This window comes from Neoarius graeffei, chromosome 1 (assembly GCF_027579695.1).
Source record: "Neoarius graeffei isolate fNeoGra1 chromosome 1, fNeoGra1.pri, whole genome shotgun sequence".
Lineage (NCBI taxonomy): Eukaryota > Metazoa > Chordata > Actinopteri > Siluriformes > Ariidae > Neoarius > Neoarius graeffei.
The window spans coordinates 62323888-62343999 of record NC_083569.1 but is presented as its reverse complement, the minus strand read 5'-3'; the positions used below and the strand labels follow the sequence as shown (position 1 = coordinate 62343999).

The window sequence follows — 20112 nt, the reverse complement described above, 5'->3', positions numbered from 1 at the left end:
TACCACTAATGTACTTATTTATAACTTCCCAAAAACATTCTGGGATTTCACCATTGTACTAGATGAGTAGCTAAACAGTCATCAAGATATGCCAGTGATTATCTCATTCACAGGTGACAGTCATATTGTTACATGCAATTTATCTCCATCCATCCATCCATCCATCCATCCATCCATCCATCCACCCATCCATCCATCCATCCATTATCCGTAACTACTTATCCTGTACAGGGTCGCGGGCAAGCTGGAGCCTATCCCAGCTGACTGTGGGCGAGAGGCGGGGTACACCCTGGACAAGTCGCCAGATCATTGCAGGGCTGACACATAAAGACAACCATTCACACTCACATTCACACCTACGGTCAATTTAGAGCCACCAGTTAGCCTAACCTGCATGTCTTTGGACTGTGGGGGAAACCGGAGCACCCGGAGGAAACCCACACAGACACAGGGAGAACATGCAAACTCCACACAGAAAGACCCCCACAGTTGGCCACTGGGGTTGAACCCAGAACCTTCTTGCTGTGAGGCGACAGTGCCACTATACCACTGTGCCGCCACAATTTATCTCTCATCTCATCTCATCTCATCTCATCTCATCTCATCTCATCTCATCTCATTATCTCTAGCCGCTTTATCCTGTCCTACAGGGTCGCAAGCAAGCTGGAGCCTATCCCAGCTGACTACGGGCGAAAGGCGGGGTACACCCTGGACAAGTCACCAGGTCATCGCAGGGCTGACACATAGACACAGACAACCATTCACACTCACGTTCACACCTACGGTCAATTTAGAGTCACCAGTTAACCTAACCTGCATGTCTTTGGACTGTGGGGGAAACCGGAGCACCCGGAGGAAACCCACACAGACACAGGGAGAACATGCAAACTCCACACAGAAAGACCCCCACAGTTGGCCACTGGGGTTGAACCCAGAACCTTCTTGCTGTGAGGCGACAGTGCCACTATACCACTGTGCCGCCGCAATTTATCTCTCATCTCATCTCATCTCATCTCATCTCATCTCATTATCTCTAGCTGCTTTATCCTGTCCTACAGGGTCACAGGCAAGCTGGAGCCTATCCCAGCTGACTACGGGCGAAAGGCGGGGTACACCCTGGACAAGTCGCCAGGTCATCACAGGGCTGACACATAGACACAGACAACCATTCACACTCACATTCACACCTACGGTCAATTTAGAGTCACCAGTTAACCTAACCTGCATGTCTTTGGACTGTGGGGGAAACCGGAGCACCCGGAGGAAACCCATGCGGACACGGGGAGAACATGCAAACTCTGCACAGAAAGGCCCTCGCCGGCCACGGGGCTCGAACCCGGACCTTCTTGCTGTGAGGCGACAGCGCTAACCACTACACCACCGTGCCGCCCGCAATTTATCTCTGTTATATAGAATTCTACATCTGAAAATATGTAATTTCCAAAATGTAATTATTCTGTATGCATTTGTCTTTTTGCAGTATTACACTGTAGTAAATTGCTAAAGTTTAAAAGAGTGAGAATTTGGCAGCCAAGCAGTATTAGGGTCAGGTGGCAACAAATCATGATGGTATTGATCAAGAAAAAATAAATTTGCAACCCTAACTGAAAGAGAGCCTGTTTGTTCCACATACAGTTTGGTAATATAATAAAAGCTATTACTAAAAATGATTATACTTTTTAAACCAAAATGTACTTGTACATCCTTTTAGAATAGTGGGTAACGTTATATTACAACTGTGCTTCATGTAATATGCACTACACTGATATATTTCCCCTTTTTGCTTTGTCACTACAGATGCATATTTACATCCACCTATTTTGTACACACAAGATACATGAAGACACTTAGAGTTTTCATGCAGACTTTTTAAATTAGTGATCAGACACATCAAGCTAAAGACAGTTAACAGAATAAACCACTGGTTTTATATGATAATGAAATAGAAATATCAAAGTCAATAATAGTCTGTTAACAGGGATCTGATTGAATTAGGCCCTATGTCTGTTGGTATCGTTGTTATTATTCCCAGCTAGACTCCAGCAGCGACTTGGCGTTAGCTGCTCCTAATGAGTGAGTGAGTGAGTGAGTTTCTGTAAATAGGCTCTGTAGCCTGCAGCAGGGCTTTCTTTCACAATAAGCCACTCAGAAATCGTACTTCAGTCTTGACTGCTGAATAGAGTCATGGAGTCATAACATTTGGTTTCAACGCAATTTCAGTTAAATATTTGGTCCTCCTAATCAGTTGCTTTGAAGTGATACTGATTGGGTGGGGAAATAAATTGCACATCTTAATGTTTTTTTTTTTATTTGTATATTAAGTGAATAAGCAATCATCGTGTGTGTGTGTACTACAGTGCATACTGTTAAGTTCTTTGTGCATATGTGTGAATATCTGTGTTTGCATGTCCATATAGAGCCAGCTGTACAGAATGGTGTAGGGTTACTGGCAGACAGAAGGTTTGCTCTTTCACTGGTCTCCTCAGATCAATAAGGGGCATGAGAGAGAAAGTGGAAAAGAGCAGAAGAATGGAGAGAGAATGGAGAAAGAGGGAGAGTAGTGCTGGGGGAATTGAATCTGAGGCAGTAAAGAGTTGTCTAGAAAAAATAGTTTCAAAGCAGAAAAGCTGCGTCTTGTTTTGGGACATGTGAACCAGGAAGCAAAAAGATCACATGTTTTCTATTTTGCCCGTATCTGATGTCAGGACATTGTAGTGTAATAATTCTTGCAAAAAAATAAATAAATAAATCAGTGCTTTTAATGTATTTATGATCCAAATAAAGAGCATTTGGTTCAACTCCAGCATAGGTTTCTTTTTACACATAAGCAAGCCTCCTGTAAATCTTGTTCATTTTGGTTTGTTGTGTTCTTGTAATCATAATTTTATTAAATAATTTTAATTCTGGGTGGCACGGTGGTGTAGTGGTTAGCGCTGTCGCCTCACAGCAAGAAGGTCCTGGGTTCGAGCCCCGTGGCCAGTGAGGGCCTTTCTGTGTGGAGTTTGCATGTTCTCCCCGTGTCCGCGTGGGTTTCCTCCGGGTGCTCCGGTTTCCCCCACAGTCCAAAGACATGCAGGTTAGGTTAACTGGTGGCTCTAAATTGACCGTAGGTGTGAATGTGAGTGTGAATGGTTGTCTGTGTCTATGTGGCAGCCCTGTGATGACCTGGTGACTTGTCCAGGGTGTACCCCGCCTTTCGCCTGTAGTCAGCTGGGATAGGCTCCAGCTTGCCTGCGACCCTGTAGAACAGGATAAAGCGGCTAGAGGTAATGAGATGAATGAATGAATTTTAATTCCTGAAACGTACTTAGGTTTACATTTACAAAATGTTTCTTTTTTATATGCAATTATGATGCATTTGGGAAATATCATACTGCAGAAAGAAAATTAAGTGTATTTTTTTAAAATTAAAAAGTAGTTTTAATGCCTTTTCTGAATGGCTGAAAAGAGAAAACTTTTGCTTTCCCAGGCTGCAGTGTGGCTGTTTTTACCAATAAGGAACAAGGTGGGTTTGGCAGCCCTGAAAATAGAGCAACAGCTCAGCAGCCACCCAAACACTTTAACTGTTATTTAATGAGAGAGAGAGAGAGAGAGAGAGAGAGAGAGAGAGAGAGGTACCTAGTGGGAGTGATGGAGAGAGAGTTGGGTGGGGGAAGAGGTGGAAGAGAGAGGTCTGGTAAAGGGATGACATCATCCCTGTTGCTCTCTCCACCCCGCAGCCTTTTCCTTCATTTTATTCTCCCTTGCTTTCTCTCTCTCTCTCTCTCTCTCACACACACACACTCTCTCTCTCTCTCTCTCTCTCTCTCTCTCTCTCTCTCTCTCTCCTCCTCCTCTGCCTTGCTCATTGGCTGCACTATATTTAGCTCCAGCTTTGAGTTGAGGATATTAGTGGGTGTTTCATTCAGTTATGGCCAGCCTTGTTGCAGAGAGGCTTCACTATTAAGACATCCATAGCCATGAATGTTAAATGTTGAATTATTGTAGTTTGCAATCAAATTTTGTGCAGCTGTTGTATCATATTAGCGCACATCAATTTAACATCTTTAATTACTTTTGTCTAGGAATAATTTTGCTTTCTTTTTTGGGAGGAATTGAAAACCTTGCTGTTCTCCATTCCCCCCTCTCTCCTCCCGCCCTCATTTTTTCCCCTGGAGAATTCAGCTCTTCTGCTCTCGTCTCTAGCAGAGTCATGCACTCTTGTTTCCATCTCTATCTAACCCCCTCCCTCTCTGTAGACGTTGAGGTTATGGACTGTGTGAGGTTATGGATTATGAGTGTAGCAGTAGGGGTTATGGACTGCGTGTGCAAATGTTAAGGTTATAAACTATGCTTATGGATGCAGGGATTGTGGACTGTGTGTGTAGATACTCTGGTCATGGATTGAGTGTATGGACTGTGTATAGTATGTTGAGTTTGTGGATCTAATAATGAAACATTAAAAATGTTATTTAACAAATAGAAACGTATCATCATCGATATGGTGAAGTTTTCTGTAAGATGTTTTTTTTAACATTTCTGTCAGGACTCTCTAGTGTGAGAACTTTGTGAAAGATGAATACAAGTTTTTGGGAAGTGCACTTCTAGGAAAATAATCAGCATAGGGCTGGTAACAGATCACACTTCCCTGTCATTAATTATTTTCCAGTAAAGCACAACCCACTGTGTTTCATTCTTTACACGAGTTTCACTTCATTCTAATTTTATATTCAGTTTATGGCAAAGCCACTACCACCCTTTGCGGCTCTCTCTTGAAGCACAATCTTAATTTTTCCTCTTCATGTGTATCACAGTAAAAACCCAGACACTCTTACTTATAGTTCATGACTTCAACATTAAATTGCAATCCACTACATAACCGCTATATGTTCACTTATAAAGGTGCAGCATGAGGGCCTGTGTTTGGATCACTTTAACTAGTATAATCACTAGTAGTTATTGCCTGTGAACCTGATTTCCTCTGAATGGCCCAGTGGAGAGTTGAATGGACACATGTGATATATATGTTTTCACTGTGTTCTGTCAAAATGATGTAAATTGCTCCCCGCGTCTTCTCAGTGATGTAGACTCGGCCCTAGCGGAAGTCTCCAGCAAGGAGTGCTGATTGTGAGGTCCCGTACAATCGAAACTCTCACTCAGGCAAGTCGGGGACGGGATTCCCTGCTGAGGCTGCGCGCAGTGTGTTAGCACGAGCATGTAGCCTATGGGAAATGGATAGTGTATTGGATTAACACTAATCCCATGTTTTGGAAAATCGAAAATGTTGTCTTGGGCCCATCTGGGGCATCACCAATCCATGTGCAAAGTATGGAGTCTGTGTGTCCAGCCGTGTCGATTTGCATAGGTGAACAGACAGACAGACTTCCTTTTAGTAATATATATATATATATATATATATATATATATATATATATATATATATATATATATATAATGCACGACTGATTGCCAGGGTCTGTTTTTCAGTGTGTGCATCAGGGCTTTACATTAGCACCCGCCAAATGCGGGTAAAAGTCGGCTTTAGCGGGTAATGACTTTAGTCTCACTAGCCACTTTGGCGGGTGGTTTATTCTGTGGTATGACAATATATTTTAATTGTAGTTTTCTCTGAAGGCATCTGATATAATAAATGCATTGCAATGTAATATTACGCGCCTACAACTCCCATGAGCACCTGCATAAACATTCTGAAAACATGTTAGAATTGTTTAGAACGTTCGTTAACGTCTCAGATAAAATCAATGATATGGTAACCTGCGGTTAATGAACGAAGCAACAAAGTTGCTGACGACTGACAAGCGCACTATGTGGCGGCAGAAAGCTGGAGTTTCAAACTCTGCTGCTCAGGAAAAAAGGGGCAGAGATGAACAGGGGCGGAGCAGCATTTTAAAATCATCGAGGTCCGTGATGCGCAAAGTGCGCGCCGAAAAATGTTCGACATATTTAAATGAGAGGGTGAATTACACATCACACAAGAGATCTATTCCTGAAATTACTTTTAATGGTGTTTGAATTGAATATCATCAGTTTTGAAAAAAATCATGTATGTGGCAAGAGTAAGAATAATTTAAGCTTGTTTAATGGTTTGATCCGGCCCAAGCAATGAGGACAAAAGATACCCTAACCATGCAGCCTATGTACGTTAAATAATGATACATTAACAATCTGGCATCCGTTACACCTACACAAAAAAAATTCTGGGAAAAAAATCAGGATACACCACCATGTTTTAGGCAAAGTTATCCAAGGCAAACATAAGTTAAAACTTTCCCCTCTATTGCTTTGGCTTATCGAATGATTTATTTTTAAAATCGCAAACAAAGTAGGTTACAACTGTGCTGCTTCGAAAATGTAAATTGAACAGCTTGATGAAAGTGCGCTGATGGTTCCCATGGAAACCCTGTGTCTCCTGCACTGCGTTCCTCCCCCGAGTCACGCACTCATTCGGTTTTGTGTTCTTGGTCTCAGAGCCACGCGCACGAAACAGACACAGAAGACAGAATCAACGTTTAACATAATTAACAATGCACTTTTTACGGAGACGTTTTAATGTTATTCTTTATTTTTTTTATCCAGTTGAATATTTAGCGTACAACTGTATTTTCAGCTCTTAAAAATGACCGAGGTCCAGACCTCGGTGGCCTCATTGCTGGCTACGGCCATGGAGATGAACAAGACGCTAATAGGAAGATAAGACAGTTCAATGACAAATGGAAGTTCGGGCGAGATTGGCTAGTTCATAGCAAAACCGAAAATACCATGTACTGCAAAGACTGTAGAAAGTCTGGCAAAGACAGGCACCAGTAATTTTAAACTCGAAACTATAAAGGACCACGAAAAGTTAAATGCACACATCGGTACTATAACATCAAAACCGACGAAGACGGCTGGTTCACTACAGGACAGCATTGCTTTCAGTCCCTGGCTGTCATGAAGTCGGCTGAGCTGGAGAGGATGGAGCTGCTGTTTAGAAACGTTCACGCAATTGGAAAGAAGTTGGTCCCGCCCCAGCTATCAACTTATGGCCTGCCGGAAGCCTCAGGTCACAAAGACCATTTTTCATGGACCATTCAGACTCATCTGATGATGAATGTAATGAGGACATCTAATGTCTCTCTCTACACATGTTCACACACACACACACTATTAATAGATAATACATAATATACAGGCGGCACGGTGGTGTAGTGGTTAGCGCTGTCACCTCACAGCAAGAAGGTCCTGAGTTCGAGCCCTGGGGCCGGCAAGGGCCTTTCTGTGTGGAGTTTGCATGTTCTCCCCGTGTCCGTGTGGGTTTCCTCCGGGTGCTCCGGTTTCCCCCACAGTCCAAAGACATGCAGGTTAGGTTAACTGGTGACTCTAAATTGACCGTAGGTGTGAGTGTGAATGGTTGTCTGTGTCTATGTGTCAGCCCTGTGATGACCTGGCGACTTGTCCAGGGTGTACCCCGCCTTTCGCCCGTAGTCAGCTGGGATAGGCTCCAGCTTGCCTGCGACCCTGTAGAAGGATAAAGCGGCTAGAGATAATGAGATGAGATGAGACATAATATACATAATAATACTTGATAATACACATAATACTTGCATATCAAAACATCAAATGTTTTTCAATGATAAATGTTTTGAATTGGACTTTTAATATTAGAATCAGTTTAGTTGTACTGAATGTTATTTTTCATATTATACGATATTTTATATTGTAAGGGGCTTGAATTTGAGTTCAATAAACAGAATACTCTGTTTATATTTTTGTCTGAATTGGTTGCATGTTTTCATATAGGGAGCTACCTTAACAGCACTGAATACTTGAGTGCTACTGTAGAGATACATTATACGCTGCCATTCATAATTCAATCTAGGTATTCCAAACTTTAACGTATCATGGTGAAGAAAAAACTGCGATTTCCTGGCAACAAAATTGTGGCTAGTGAAAAGACTGATTGGCTAGTGACTCGGGAAAACCACTAGCCACAGTGGCCGGTGAGCAAAAAAGTTAATGTAAAGCCCTGGTGTGCATATATCCAAACGATGTAATTCCTTTCTAGTCAAATGTGCATGGTTGCCCCCTGCCCTGACTCCCCGGTTTGGTCAATTCTCACCCACCCACCAGTTCTCCTCTATCATACAACAGCTACCAATCAGGTAGGGTAAAAGGCTAACACATGCTACTGTTGAGAAATCTGACAACAGCTGCAAATCCTGCATCGCTGGGAAGAGTAACGCACTCAGAGGAAAGCACTATCTGCCCGCTTACTCATGCATTAGCTCACAGACACCTATTGCTGTTCATGTAGCCGCTTGTGTCACTGTGATTGACAGGGGGGAAACATGCCACCCCTCTCACCCAGAGAGCACAGACAGTTTTGCTCCTGGCCAGGGTTAGATGTGGTATCATCAGGATTCAAACTCATGATCTCCTGACAATCAGGTGAATGTGTTACTGCTGTACCACTCAGGAGCCCCTGTGGGTTTTGTTTTAAAGATCTTTTATCTTTTTATCCAATTTCTTTTTTTCCCCTTCTTCACCTTATGATATTAGTTATATAAACAGAGTTGTTAAATCTGTTTATTTTCTCTCTCTCTATCTTTTAGATGCCCCAGTGGCGGAGCTGCATGATCTGTTTTGTAAGAAGCTGCAGCAGTGCTGTGTGCTCTTTGACTTCCTGGACTGTGTGGCTGACCTGAAGGGGAAAGAGATCAAGCGTGCGGCACTAAACGAGCTGGTAGAGAGTGTGGCCACCAGCCGCGGCATCCTTATTGAGCCCCTCTATCCTGAGGCCATCAAGATGGTAAGAATCACACCATAGAATGAATTATGAAACTAAAAATATGATTGTGATTGAGGAGAGAAAGATAAAGTTGTCGTGAATGAGTTTTAAATAGGGTGATTTTGTGATATTTTACATGATTTAGTTTTACTTGGCTACATTAGTGTTGGAATTGATGTCGTAGTTATTTCAGTAGAAAGGAAAAAATGTGTAAAAATATAGTGGTGGTTTGCTTGCTATGTTTTTGTGTATGTTATCTTTTTAGAATTTCATATGTGTGCTAGATGTTGGCTGGATTGACCTGCGCTGGTTATTCCAGTGAATTATTAAAATTGAACTTACCAAAAAAATTTACTGGTTCCACCCATAACTCTAGATCTCAGTGAACATCTTCCGCACCCTGCCGCCCAGTGAGAACCCAGAGTTTGATCCAGAGGAGGATGAACCCACACTGGAGGCCTCCTGGCCCCATTTACAGGTTCTTGCAAACTCACATCATTATAATCTTGAAAACATGTTGTATTTATTACTGAACTGATAAAGCCTGTTTGTGATTTTAGATTTTAACACAAATTCAGTAGGCTTTACTTACAGTTAGTGACCTCCATAATCACAAAGCTCTGGAGTGAATCATGGAGAAGAGCCTGGTCTTTAATAGACATAAGTATTGAGTGTTATGGAAGTTACATTATGATGATATGAAACCATGATATCAGGACACAAAAGTGCAGTAAGGACACAAAAGTGCAGAAAACTCAGTAAGAGTGAGACCAGTAGACCAGAGAAATAAATGAGTGCATAACCTTGATCCTGGGTGAGAATGTCTACATGTTGGGTAAGGCTGAAATAATCCAATACAGCCATGAATTCTCTAGAAAATGAGCATATTAGTGTCAACATGTTAAAATCATCAAGTAAAATCTTTCTTCTTCGTCCCATAGCCGGCAAGGGCTATAGGGGCACCACTGATGACATTTTAACAGTCCATCATTGGTGTGCCTTGGCATTTAAACTTGGCGGAGCCCATCCCTCCCCAAGCTTGATCAATGGGCAATTTAGAGTAGCCAGTTAACCTAACTGCACGTCTTTGGACTGTGGAAGAAACCGGAGCACCCGGAGGAAACCCACGCAGACAACATGCAAACTCCACACAGAAAGGCCCCCATCAGCCACTGAGCTTGAACCCAGAACCTTCTTGCTGTGCGGTGACAATGCTAACTACTGCACCACCGTGCCACACCGTAAAATCTTTTAAAAAAAAATCTAAAGTCCTTTCCGCACCATATGGTGGCACCGATCTCTGTTTCTGTAGCCCTCAGCCTCTCACCTATTACATAGCTAGGGTTACTGTGGGGGGCTGGTCCTCTGGTAACCACAAGAGTTTGACTCCCCATTCACATCTGTATTGCAGCATGCCTTGCCAGATGGCAGTAGGTACCATTTTTATGATGGTCTTTGGTATGACCTGACCACAAGTAGAACTCGCGATCTCCCGATCGAGAGGCGGACACGCTACCCACTGGCCAACTCATGGTGTAAAATCTTTATGTTCTTTAAATTAATAAGAACAGCTTATTAGTGGATCTGTCAAACCTTGGTATACTCAAAAGATGATTTTTCATTTACATTGAGACTTTTCTGAAAAAAAAAAAAAAACAGCAGCCAGACTTTCCCTTTCCTTTTCAAACAGAGTTTAGATATACAGTCATACCCTGGGGGAATCAGTATGTTAAAATGTAAACAGTCCCCTGGCCGTTGCCAGGTTTCAGTCAGCAAAAGAAAGTCTAAGAGTTTTTCCCTCAATGATCAGGCCATTAACTGGTGTTTCTTTATTAGCTTTGATGTGAGAGTTCAGAAGTGCTAAATATACATGATGAAAAGACACATACATCCATATATCTAATATACACAATGGGTGAAGTTCATATATCCTTGTGCCAATAGAGATGTGTAGTTCTGCAGTAAATAGAATGGCATTGCATAAACCAGTGAGTATACCTTGGACACCAAGCAATACTAACTGCACTACACAAATTAAATGTCTAGTGTTAAAGTTCATGTGTGGAGTATGTCATCTGCATCAGTTCATGACAAAAAATAGCCAATTAAAAAAGTTATTTTAAAGGGAATGTGAAAGCAAAAATGCTGTCAGGAGTCAGGAGTTAATTTATTGGTCCGAACTTATAAGCGAAAATTTTATGACACAAAAAGTTAGCCAACACTATACCTCGTTAGTAAAACACCACACTTACCTGCAAGACTGAGGGAATGAAAGCAGCAAGACTAGTAGAGACAGCAGCGAGACCAGTGATTACAGCTTACAGAGGGGATAGAGGCTCACTCTCTGCAGATGCAATCAAAAAGGTAAAGGGACGTGGGAAAGAGTCAGCCAGGTGGCGACAGCCAGAGGAAAAAAAGACCAGTGAGGATAAAATGGGGTCCAGAATGTTCAACAGGGGTCTTACGTAAATCAGCAAAGAAACCACACAAAATAAGCATGAAAAAATGACCTGAAGATATCAGGAAGCATATAAATGTGAAAGAAAAATGATCAGTTGAGAAGCAGAAGCCATACAAACACATTTGTATCATGTGTTATCACCATGTTTGAGTGTCTTATAACTGATGGAATGAAAACAGTTATTGGTGTGCTTGTAGTTACATGAGGTCTGTAATTTCTCCCTTTATCTAGTTAGTGTACGAGTTCTTTTTACGCTTCTTGGAGAGTCCTGATTTCCAACCCTCCATGGCCAAACGTTATGTGGATCAGAAATTTGTTCTGCAGGTACAGTGTCTCAACCTGAAATGAACCTGGAGATTGCTTGTGTATGTTTATAGGTAGCATATATTGTCTGTCATAATAACTGAGTGTATCCCTCACATATGTAAATCGTACTGCTTTCTTGTCCTTGGTATACCTGCTTGCTTTTGCTTTTAGTGAGATCATTTATATCAATTGCAGGTAATCTGTATGCATGCGAAATGACTTGTTTTGTGGATATATTGTTGTGTTCCAAGTTGCTAGAGCTATTTGATAGTGAGGACCCCAGAGAGAGGGAATATCTGAAGACCATACTGCATCGTGTCTATGGCAAACTGCTTGGCCTCAGAGCGTACATCCGGAAACAGATCAATAACATCTTCCTCAGGTTAGAGACACACAGACATATCTTTTATTGCTGGTCTATAATGATCAAGTCAAAATCATAGCTGAAATACAGTGATATTACAGTCTTTTAACAGCTTAGATAACCATAATAGGAATCAGCAAGCTGCAATATGACATACACTATATGGCCAAAACTATGTGGATGCCTGACCATGACCCCCCATGTGCTCTTTTCCCAAACTTTTGCTACAAAGTTGGAGGCACGCAATCTTTGTATGCTGTAGCATTACAATTTTCCTTCACTGGAACTAATTGGCCCAAACATGTTCCTGCATGATAATGCACAAAGCGAGGTTTGCTAAGGTTGGAAAGGAAGAACTTGAGTGGCCTGTTCAGAGCCCTGATCTCAACCCCACTGAACATCTTTGGGATGAATTGGGATGCAGACTACTTCCCAGGCCTTGTCACTCAAAATCAGTGCCTGACTTCACTAATGCTCTTGTAGCTGAATGAGCACAAATCCCCACAGCCACACTCCAAAATCTAGTGGAAAGCCTTCCTAACACAGTGGAGGCTGTTATAAAAGACATTCACTAACGTCACAGATTTTTGTTTTTCACGCAGCATCCTCCATATTGCTGGGCAAACAAAGAAACAGCCGCAACAGTTAATAATGAAAATTGAGATGACTGCAGTCAGTACAATTTCTCTGAAATTATTAAAAAATGTATTTTATACCAGCAGATTGCAATACATCCAAAAGCTGAAACATGTAGGCATCACAGATCCATATAGTTTCCCACAAACATATTTATTTATCATTTATTCTGCACACTGCTCTCTCTCTCTCTCTCTCTCTCTCCCCCTCTCTCTCTCTGCACATGTTCACAGCTTCAGATGGATTAAATGCAGAGGAAAAATTTCTCTGTGCTTGAGTGGATGTGTGACAAAAGTAAAGGCTTGTTCTTCTTAATTTAGCCATAAATTCAAGATTCAAGATTCCTTTATTGTCACTGCACCATACAGTACAGTGAAACTGAGGCAAGCAATCCAGTCGGTGTATTCATACAAACACTTAGTTTAAAAAAAAAAAAAAAGATAGTCGGATCTGTACAAGATAAACATGCAAGCAAAAAGATAAACAAATCTGTACAAGATAGATAGATAAGTCAATAAAAAAGATAAACATATCTATACAAGAATTGCTTAAAAATATTTAATTCTATGTATCTAGGGTGTGACCTATGATACAGCATGACGATCAGTCAGTGGGTTATTGCACAGTGATAAGTGAATGTATTGCACAATTAGGTGTGATAATTGCACATTTGCCCATGTTGACAGAGTGCAGTTGAGCAGGAGCAATATAACGTCGCTGTCAGTTCAAAACCTGCTATGTGACAATTTAGGTCAAATTGGGTTCTCTATGCTGGTTGGTCAGTTTTGACCTCGTGCTTCCATTTATGCTAATTAGAAAAGCTAATAATAGAACAAGTAAACTTTTACTGGCTTCTCAGCTTGTTATTTCAGAGTTTTATTGTTTTTTACGTCTCCTGTAAAAAAGGAAAAATGTCACATAGCAGGTTTTGACCTGACAGCGATGATAAATAAATAAATAAATCAATAAATAAATGTGATTGAGAGAATAAGGTGCATGTGGTTGTAAAAACATATATTGTTTAGGTAAGAGGTAGGCATGTAGAAGTGTAGACAGTTTGTGTTACAGTTCAGTCCTGTTTCTGCCCGTACCACTGGCATCTGTGTAGGTGACTGGCTTTGTTCAGTTCACGTATGCCACTCGGGTAAAAGCTGTTCTTTAGTCTATTTGTCCATGATGCAATGGACCTGAACCGTCTACCAGAGGGAAGTGGTTCAAGAAGCTGGTGTCCAGGGTGGGAAGGGTCCTTTAGGATGTTGGTGGCTCTGCTGAGGCAATGGGTGGTGTAGAGTTGCTCTAAAGAGAACAGTGGGCAGCCAATGATCATCTGTGCAGAGTCGATGACTCTTTGAAGGGCTTTCTTGTCTGCCACAGAGCTGCTGGTGTACCACGTAGCGATGCAGTATGTCAGCACACTCTCGATCGAGCAACAGTAGAAGGTCACTAGCAGCTGCTCGTGGAGGTTGTTCTTCTTGAGGATCCTCAGGAAGTACAGTCGCTGCTGTGCCTTTTTCACTGCCGCTGTGGAGTTTGTGGTCCAGGTGAGGTTGTCTGCAATGTGTGTGCCCAGGAACTTGAAAATGGGCACTCTTTCCACTCTGACCCCGCTGATTAGCAATGGAGTGTAGTTCTTGTTGTGTTTTCAGAAGTCTATTATGAGTTCTTTTGTTTTTGATGGGTTCAGGGCTAGGTTTTTTTCTTCACACCACCATGTCAGTTTCTGGACGTCATCATCCCTGTAGGCTGTTTCGTCATCTCTTGAGATAAGTCCAATCACAGTTGTGTTGTCCACGAACTTGATGATGGTGTTGGTAGGGTGGGTGGGAGTGCAGTCGTGGGTGTAAAGGGCATAGAGGAGGGGGCTCAGCACACAGCCCTCTGGGGCTCCAATGCCGAGTATGAGGGTGGATGAGGTGTGGGGGCCTAGTCTTACCATCTGGAAGCGGTTGGTGAGGAAGTCCTTGATCCAGTGGCAGATGGTTTGGGAGAGTCCTAGGTCAGACAGTTTGGGAATCAGTCTGTCTGGGATGACTGTATTGAATGCAGAGTGTAATCTACGAAGAGCATCCTCACGTAGCTGCCCTGCTGTTTGAGGTGGCAAAGTGCAGTGTGTAGGGCAGTGGTTATCGCGTCCTCAGTAGACCTGTTTGATCTGTAAGTGAACTGGTGTGGGTTGAAGGTGGCTGGGAGGTTGGTTTTGATGTGCTGCTAGATCAGCGTCTCAAAGAAAATGTATTTATTCCACTTGAAAAGTGTTCCGCAAACCAGCTACTGGATTTGGGACACTATGAATCCTGAAATATTTAGTATTTGGGACTTCTAAATACACTGGAGAGATGCTAAAGGCAGACAAAAGTACAGATGCTAACTGATATTTTGTGCCAGAATGTTATGGGAAATTCCCGAAAAAGAAAAATACCTTATTATGACAAAGGGAAGCTCAAACATGGGCTTATAACAGCAATAAACAAGCCAGGGCCTAGATCTAGCATATTTTATGGTGTTTAGCCTAGTCTATGCTATCACAACGTAAACATGCTGCTAGTTGAGCCAAGCATTAGGCCTAATAAAATATATTTTGTCCAAAGCCCACATCCAGATGTACATTTTAATGTTGCACAGAGCTTTCACACTAACCTGATATAAAATGTTCTCTACACACATGGGAATGTTTTGTTGGCATCCAGTCTACCTGTTTAACTACAGATCACCATTTTTCTCGTCTTTCTGGGTTTGCCGGGAAGCAGTGAAAAGTTAAACCAGGCTTATCTTCATGTCTGTTATTACATCCAAAAGCACTACAGGTCTCTGGCATTGTTCTTTTAGATGTAACTTCTACAAGTTTATCTGTAGACGCCCTGAATTTGGCTTACAATCACTCGTTTACATTTGTGCTGGTTGCTGGCAAACACAAAGCTCACCAGGCAACATGGCCTCATCAACAAACTCGTAGTTGTGATGACATCACGTCCTCTATAGCAGCAATGTTGGGGCCAACTCCATATTAATGCCATGCCCTTGGAATAGGATGTCCAACAAGCATACAAGCACATATGGGTGTCATGGTCATGTGTCCACATACAGTGGTGCTTGAAAGTTTGTGAACCCTTTAGAATTTTCTATATTTCTGCATAAATATGACCTAAAACATCATCAGATTTTCACACAAGTCCTAAAAGTAGATAAAGAGAACCCAGTTAAACAAATGAGATATTATACTTGGTCATTTATTTATTGAGGAAAATGATCCAATATTACATATCTGTGAGTGGCAAAAGTATGTGAACCTCTAGGATTAGCAGTTACTTTGAAGGTGAAATTAGAGTCAGGTGTTTTCAATCAATGGGATGACAATCAGTTGTGAGTGGGTACTCTGTTTTATTTAAAGAACAGGGATCTATCAAAGTCTGATCTTCACAACACATATTTGTGGAAGTGTATCATGGCACGAACAAAGGAGATTTCTGAGGACCTCAGAAAAAGCGTTGTTGATGCTCATCAGGCTGGAAAAGATTATAAAACCATCTCTAAAGAGTTTGGACTCCACCAGTCCACAGACAGACAGACTGAGTACAAATGGAGGAAATTCAAAACCATTGTCACCCTCCCCAGGAGTGGTCGACCAACAAAGATCACTCCAAGAGCAAGGCGTGTAATAGTCGGCGAGGTCACAAAGGACCCCAGGGTAACTTTTAAGCAACTGAAGGCCTCTCTCACATTGGCTAATGTTAATGTTCATGAGTCCACCATCAGGAGAACACTAAACAACAATGGTGTGCATGGCAGGGTTGCAAGGAGAAAGCCACTGCTCTCCAAAAAGAACATTGCTGCTCATCTGAACAAGCCAGAAGGCTATTGGAAAAAATGTTTTGTGGATAGATGAGATCAAAATAGAACTTTTTGGTTTAAATGAGAAGCGTTATGTTTGGAGAAAGGAAAACACTGCCTTCCAGCATAAGAACCTTATCCCATCTGTGAAACATGGTGGCGGTAGTATCATGGTTTGGGCTTGTTTTGCTGCATCTGGGCCAGGACGGCTTGCCATCATTGATGGAACAATGAATTCTGAATTATACCAGCGAATTTGAAAGGAAAATGTCAGGACACCTGTCCATGAACTGAATCTCAAGAGAAGGTGGGTCATGCAGCAAGACAACAACCCTAAGCACACAAGTCGTTCTATCAAAGAATGGTTAAAGAAGAATAAAGTTAATATTTTGGAATGGCCAAGTCAAAGTCCTGACCTTAATCCAATGGAAATGTTGTGGAAGGACCTGAAGGGAGCAGTTCATGTGAGGAAACCCATCAACATCAGGGCTTTACATTAGCACCTGTCCACCTGCCAAATGCGGGTAAAATTCGGCTTTGGCGGGTAATGACTTTAGTCTCACTAGCCACTTTGGCGGGTGGTTTATTCTATGGTATGACAATATATTTTAATTGTAGTTTTCTCTGAAGGCATCTGATATAATAAACGCATTGCAATGTAATATTACGCGCCTACAACTCCCATGAGCACCTGAATAAACATTCTGAAAACATGTTAGAATTGTTTAGAACGTTCGTTAACGTCTCAGAAAAAATCAGTGATATAGCAACCTGCAGTGTTGTGCAAGTTCACACTTTTTTTGAACTAGTTCAAGTTCAGTTCAAACATGTTAAAAGTGAACTGTTCATGTTCATAGTTCACAGTTTTAATTCTGAACTAGTTCAAAGTTCAGTTCATTTTACTTTTAGGTGGGATATGAAAATAAAGACTAAAATCATATGCTACATTCTAGCTCAAAACTACTCACATATTATAGATATTATATTCTATCACAGGGCGGCACGGTGGTGTAGTGGTTAGCGCTGTCGCCTCACAGCAAGAAGGTCCTGGGTTCGAGCCCCGGGGCCGGCGAGGGCCTTTCTGTGCGGAGTTTGCATGTTCTCCCCGTGTCTGCGTGGGTTTCCTCCGGGTGCTCCGGTTTCCCCCACAGTCCAAAGACATGCAGGTTAGGTTAACTGGTGACTCTAAATTGACCGTAGGTGTGAATGTGAGTGTGAATGGTTGTCTGTGTCTATGTGTCAGCCCTGTGATGACCTGGCGACTTGTCCAGGGTGTACCCCGCCTTTCGCCCGTAGTCAGCTGGGATAGGCTCCAGCTCGCCTGCGACCCTGTAGAAGGATAAAGCGGCTAGAGATAATGAGATGAGATGAGATATTCTATCACACAAAATGGAAGTTATTGTACATACTATATATGGAAAAAAGGACAAAATATTTTGATTTCTTCACTGACTCAACCACTGCTACCAAAACGTTACATGTGACTTCAAACAAATGCTTTCAGTTTCAACTAACAGTAACTTCTAATAAACGACAACTAGACTTCCTCATAAATGTGTGTTTCTAAAAAGATGACTGCCAATATGTATATACACTGAAGGAGTGCTATTTTAAGATCCATATCAACAGCATTGACCATATCAACCATATTGATCAGACAGAGGGATGCATGCTCAAGGGCTTTTTATTTCTCAAAATACAAAACAGGAAAACTTCAGATAGCCTCATTCTTCAGTACACATCTGTGTATGCACACAACAATCAAATTTCTAAAATTATTTGGCATTGTACTCATCTGTGTTCTCCGTGCCGCTACTTGAACTTTCACTGGCCATGTTGCTGTGAGTGTGCGCCGGCTGTGGTGTGTGCGCTGTCTGCTGCCTGTAGCTAGGGAACGCTGGGTTACACCTACTCTGCTCTGCTGCATCATGGGTAACGTAGTATGGAGCCAAATCATAGAGCCATCCACTATCTCCGGCTTCACACTACGTTATCCATGATGCATTGCACACACGCGGCACCTCAGGGCAGTGAGTGACAACAACATCAGACTGACAGTGAAGTAGTAGAACGTAAAATATCTTGCAAGTAGACGTGCCACTCGATTCATCAGGTTTCATGTTTCGTTCATCTTCATGTTTGTCGTTCATGTCACATAATTTGAACGAATTCACGTTCAAGTTCTTTCATTACAAAGTTGTTGCGTTCAGTTCAAAGTTCATGGAAAAACGAGCGTGTTCAGTGAACGCGTTCTTTTGAACGCGTTCATGCACAACACTGGCAACCTGGGGTTAATGAACGAAGCAACAAAGTTGCTGACAACTGACAAGCGCACTATGTGGCGGCATATAGCTGGAGTTTCAAACCCTGCTGCTCAGGGCAAAAGGGGCAGAGATGAGCAGGGCCGGAGCCACCATTTTAAAATCACCGAGATCCGTGATGCGCAAAGCGCGCACCGAAAAATTTTCGACATGTTTAAATGAGAGGGGTGAATTACACGCCACACAAGAGATCTATTCCTGAAATTACTTTTAATGGTGTTTGAACTGAATATCATCAGTTTTGAAAAAAAAATCATGTATGTGACAAGAGTAAGAATAATTTAAGCTTGTTTAATGGTTTGATCTGACCCAAGCAATGAGGACAAAGGATACCTTAACCATGTAGCCTATGTAACTAAGATAAATTAATAATCTGGCATCCGTTACACCTACACACACAAAAAAAATTCTGGGAAAAAAATCAGTATACACCACCATGTTTTAGGCAAAGTTATCCAAGGCAAACATAAGTTAAAACTTTCCACTCTATTGCTTTGGAGTATCGAATTATTTATTTTTAAAATCACAAACAAGGTAGGTTACAGCTGCGCTGCTTTGAAAATGTAAATTGAACAGCTTGATGAAAGTGTGCTGATGGTTACTATGAAAATCCCGTGTCTCCTGCACTGCATTCCTCCCCCGAGTCGCGTGCTCATTCGCTTTTGTGTTCTTGGTCTCAGAGCCACACAAAACAGACACAGAAGACAGAATCAACGTTTAACATAATTAACAATGCACTTTTTACAGAGACATTTTAATGTTCTTTATTTTTTTTATCCAGTTGAATATTTAGCGTACAAATGTATTTTCAGCTCTTAAAAATGACCGAGGTCCGGACCGCTGGGCCTCATAGCTGGCTGCGGCCATGGAGATGAATAAGACACTATTAGGAAGATAAGACAGTTCAATGACAAATGGAAGTTCGGGCGAGATTGGCTAGTTCATAGCAAAACCGAAAATACCATGTACTGCAAAGACTGTAGAAAGTCTGGCAAAGACAGGCACCAGTAATTTTAAACTCGAAACTATAAAGGACCATGAAAAGCACACGCACAGAACATGCAAACTCCACACAGAAAGGCCCTCACCAGCCATGGGGCTCAAACCTGGACCTTCTTGCTGTGAGGCGACAGCGCTAACCACTACACCACCGTGCCGCCCCCATTCAGACTCATCTGATGATGAATGTAATGAGGACATCTAATGTCTCTCTCTACACATGTTCTCACACACACACACACAAAATTAATAAATAATACATAATATGCATAATAATACTTGATAATACACATAATACTTGCATATCAAAACATCAAATGTTTTTCAATGATAAATGTTTTGAATTGGACTTTTAATATTAGAATCAGTTCAGTTGTACTGAATGTTATTTTTCATATTATACGATATTTCATATTGTAAGGGGCTTGAA

At 41.8% G+C, this 20112-nt stretch overlaps 1 protein-coding gene across 1 annotated transcript in view; it reads left to right on the top strand.

Annotated features, from left to right (window-relative positions):
- ppp2r5b (protein phosphatase 2, regulatory subunit B', beta) overlaps positions 1 to 20112 on the top strand; it is a 53043-nt gene that overhangs the window by 13019 nt on the left and 19912 nt on the right. The window contains exons 3-6 of the mRNA XM_060924250.1: positions 8592 to 8788; positions 9144 to 9245; positions 11460 to 11552; positions 11786 to 11916. Coding sequence (XP_060780233.1) covers positions 8592 to 8788; positions 9144 to 9245; positions 11460 to 11552; positions 11786 to 11916 — 523 coding nt within the window. The remainder of the gene's footprint in view (positions 1 to 8591; positions 8789 to 9143; positions 9246 to 11459; positions 11553 to 11785; positions 11917 to 20112) is intronic.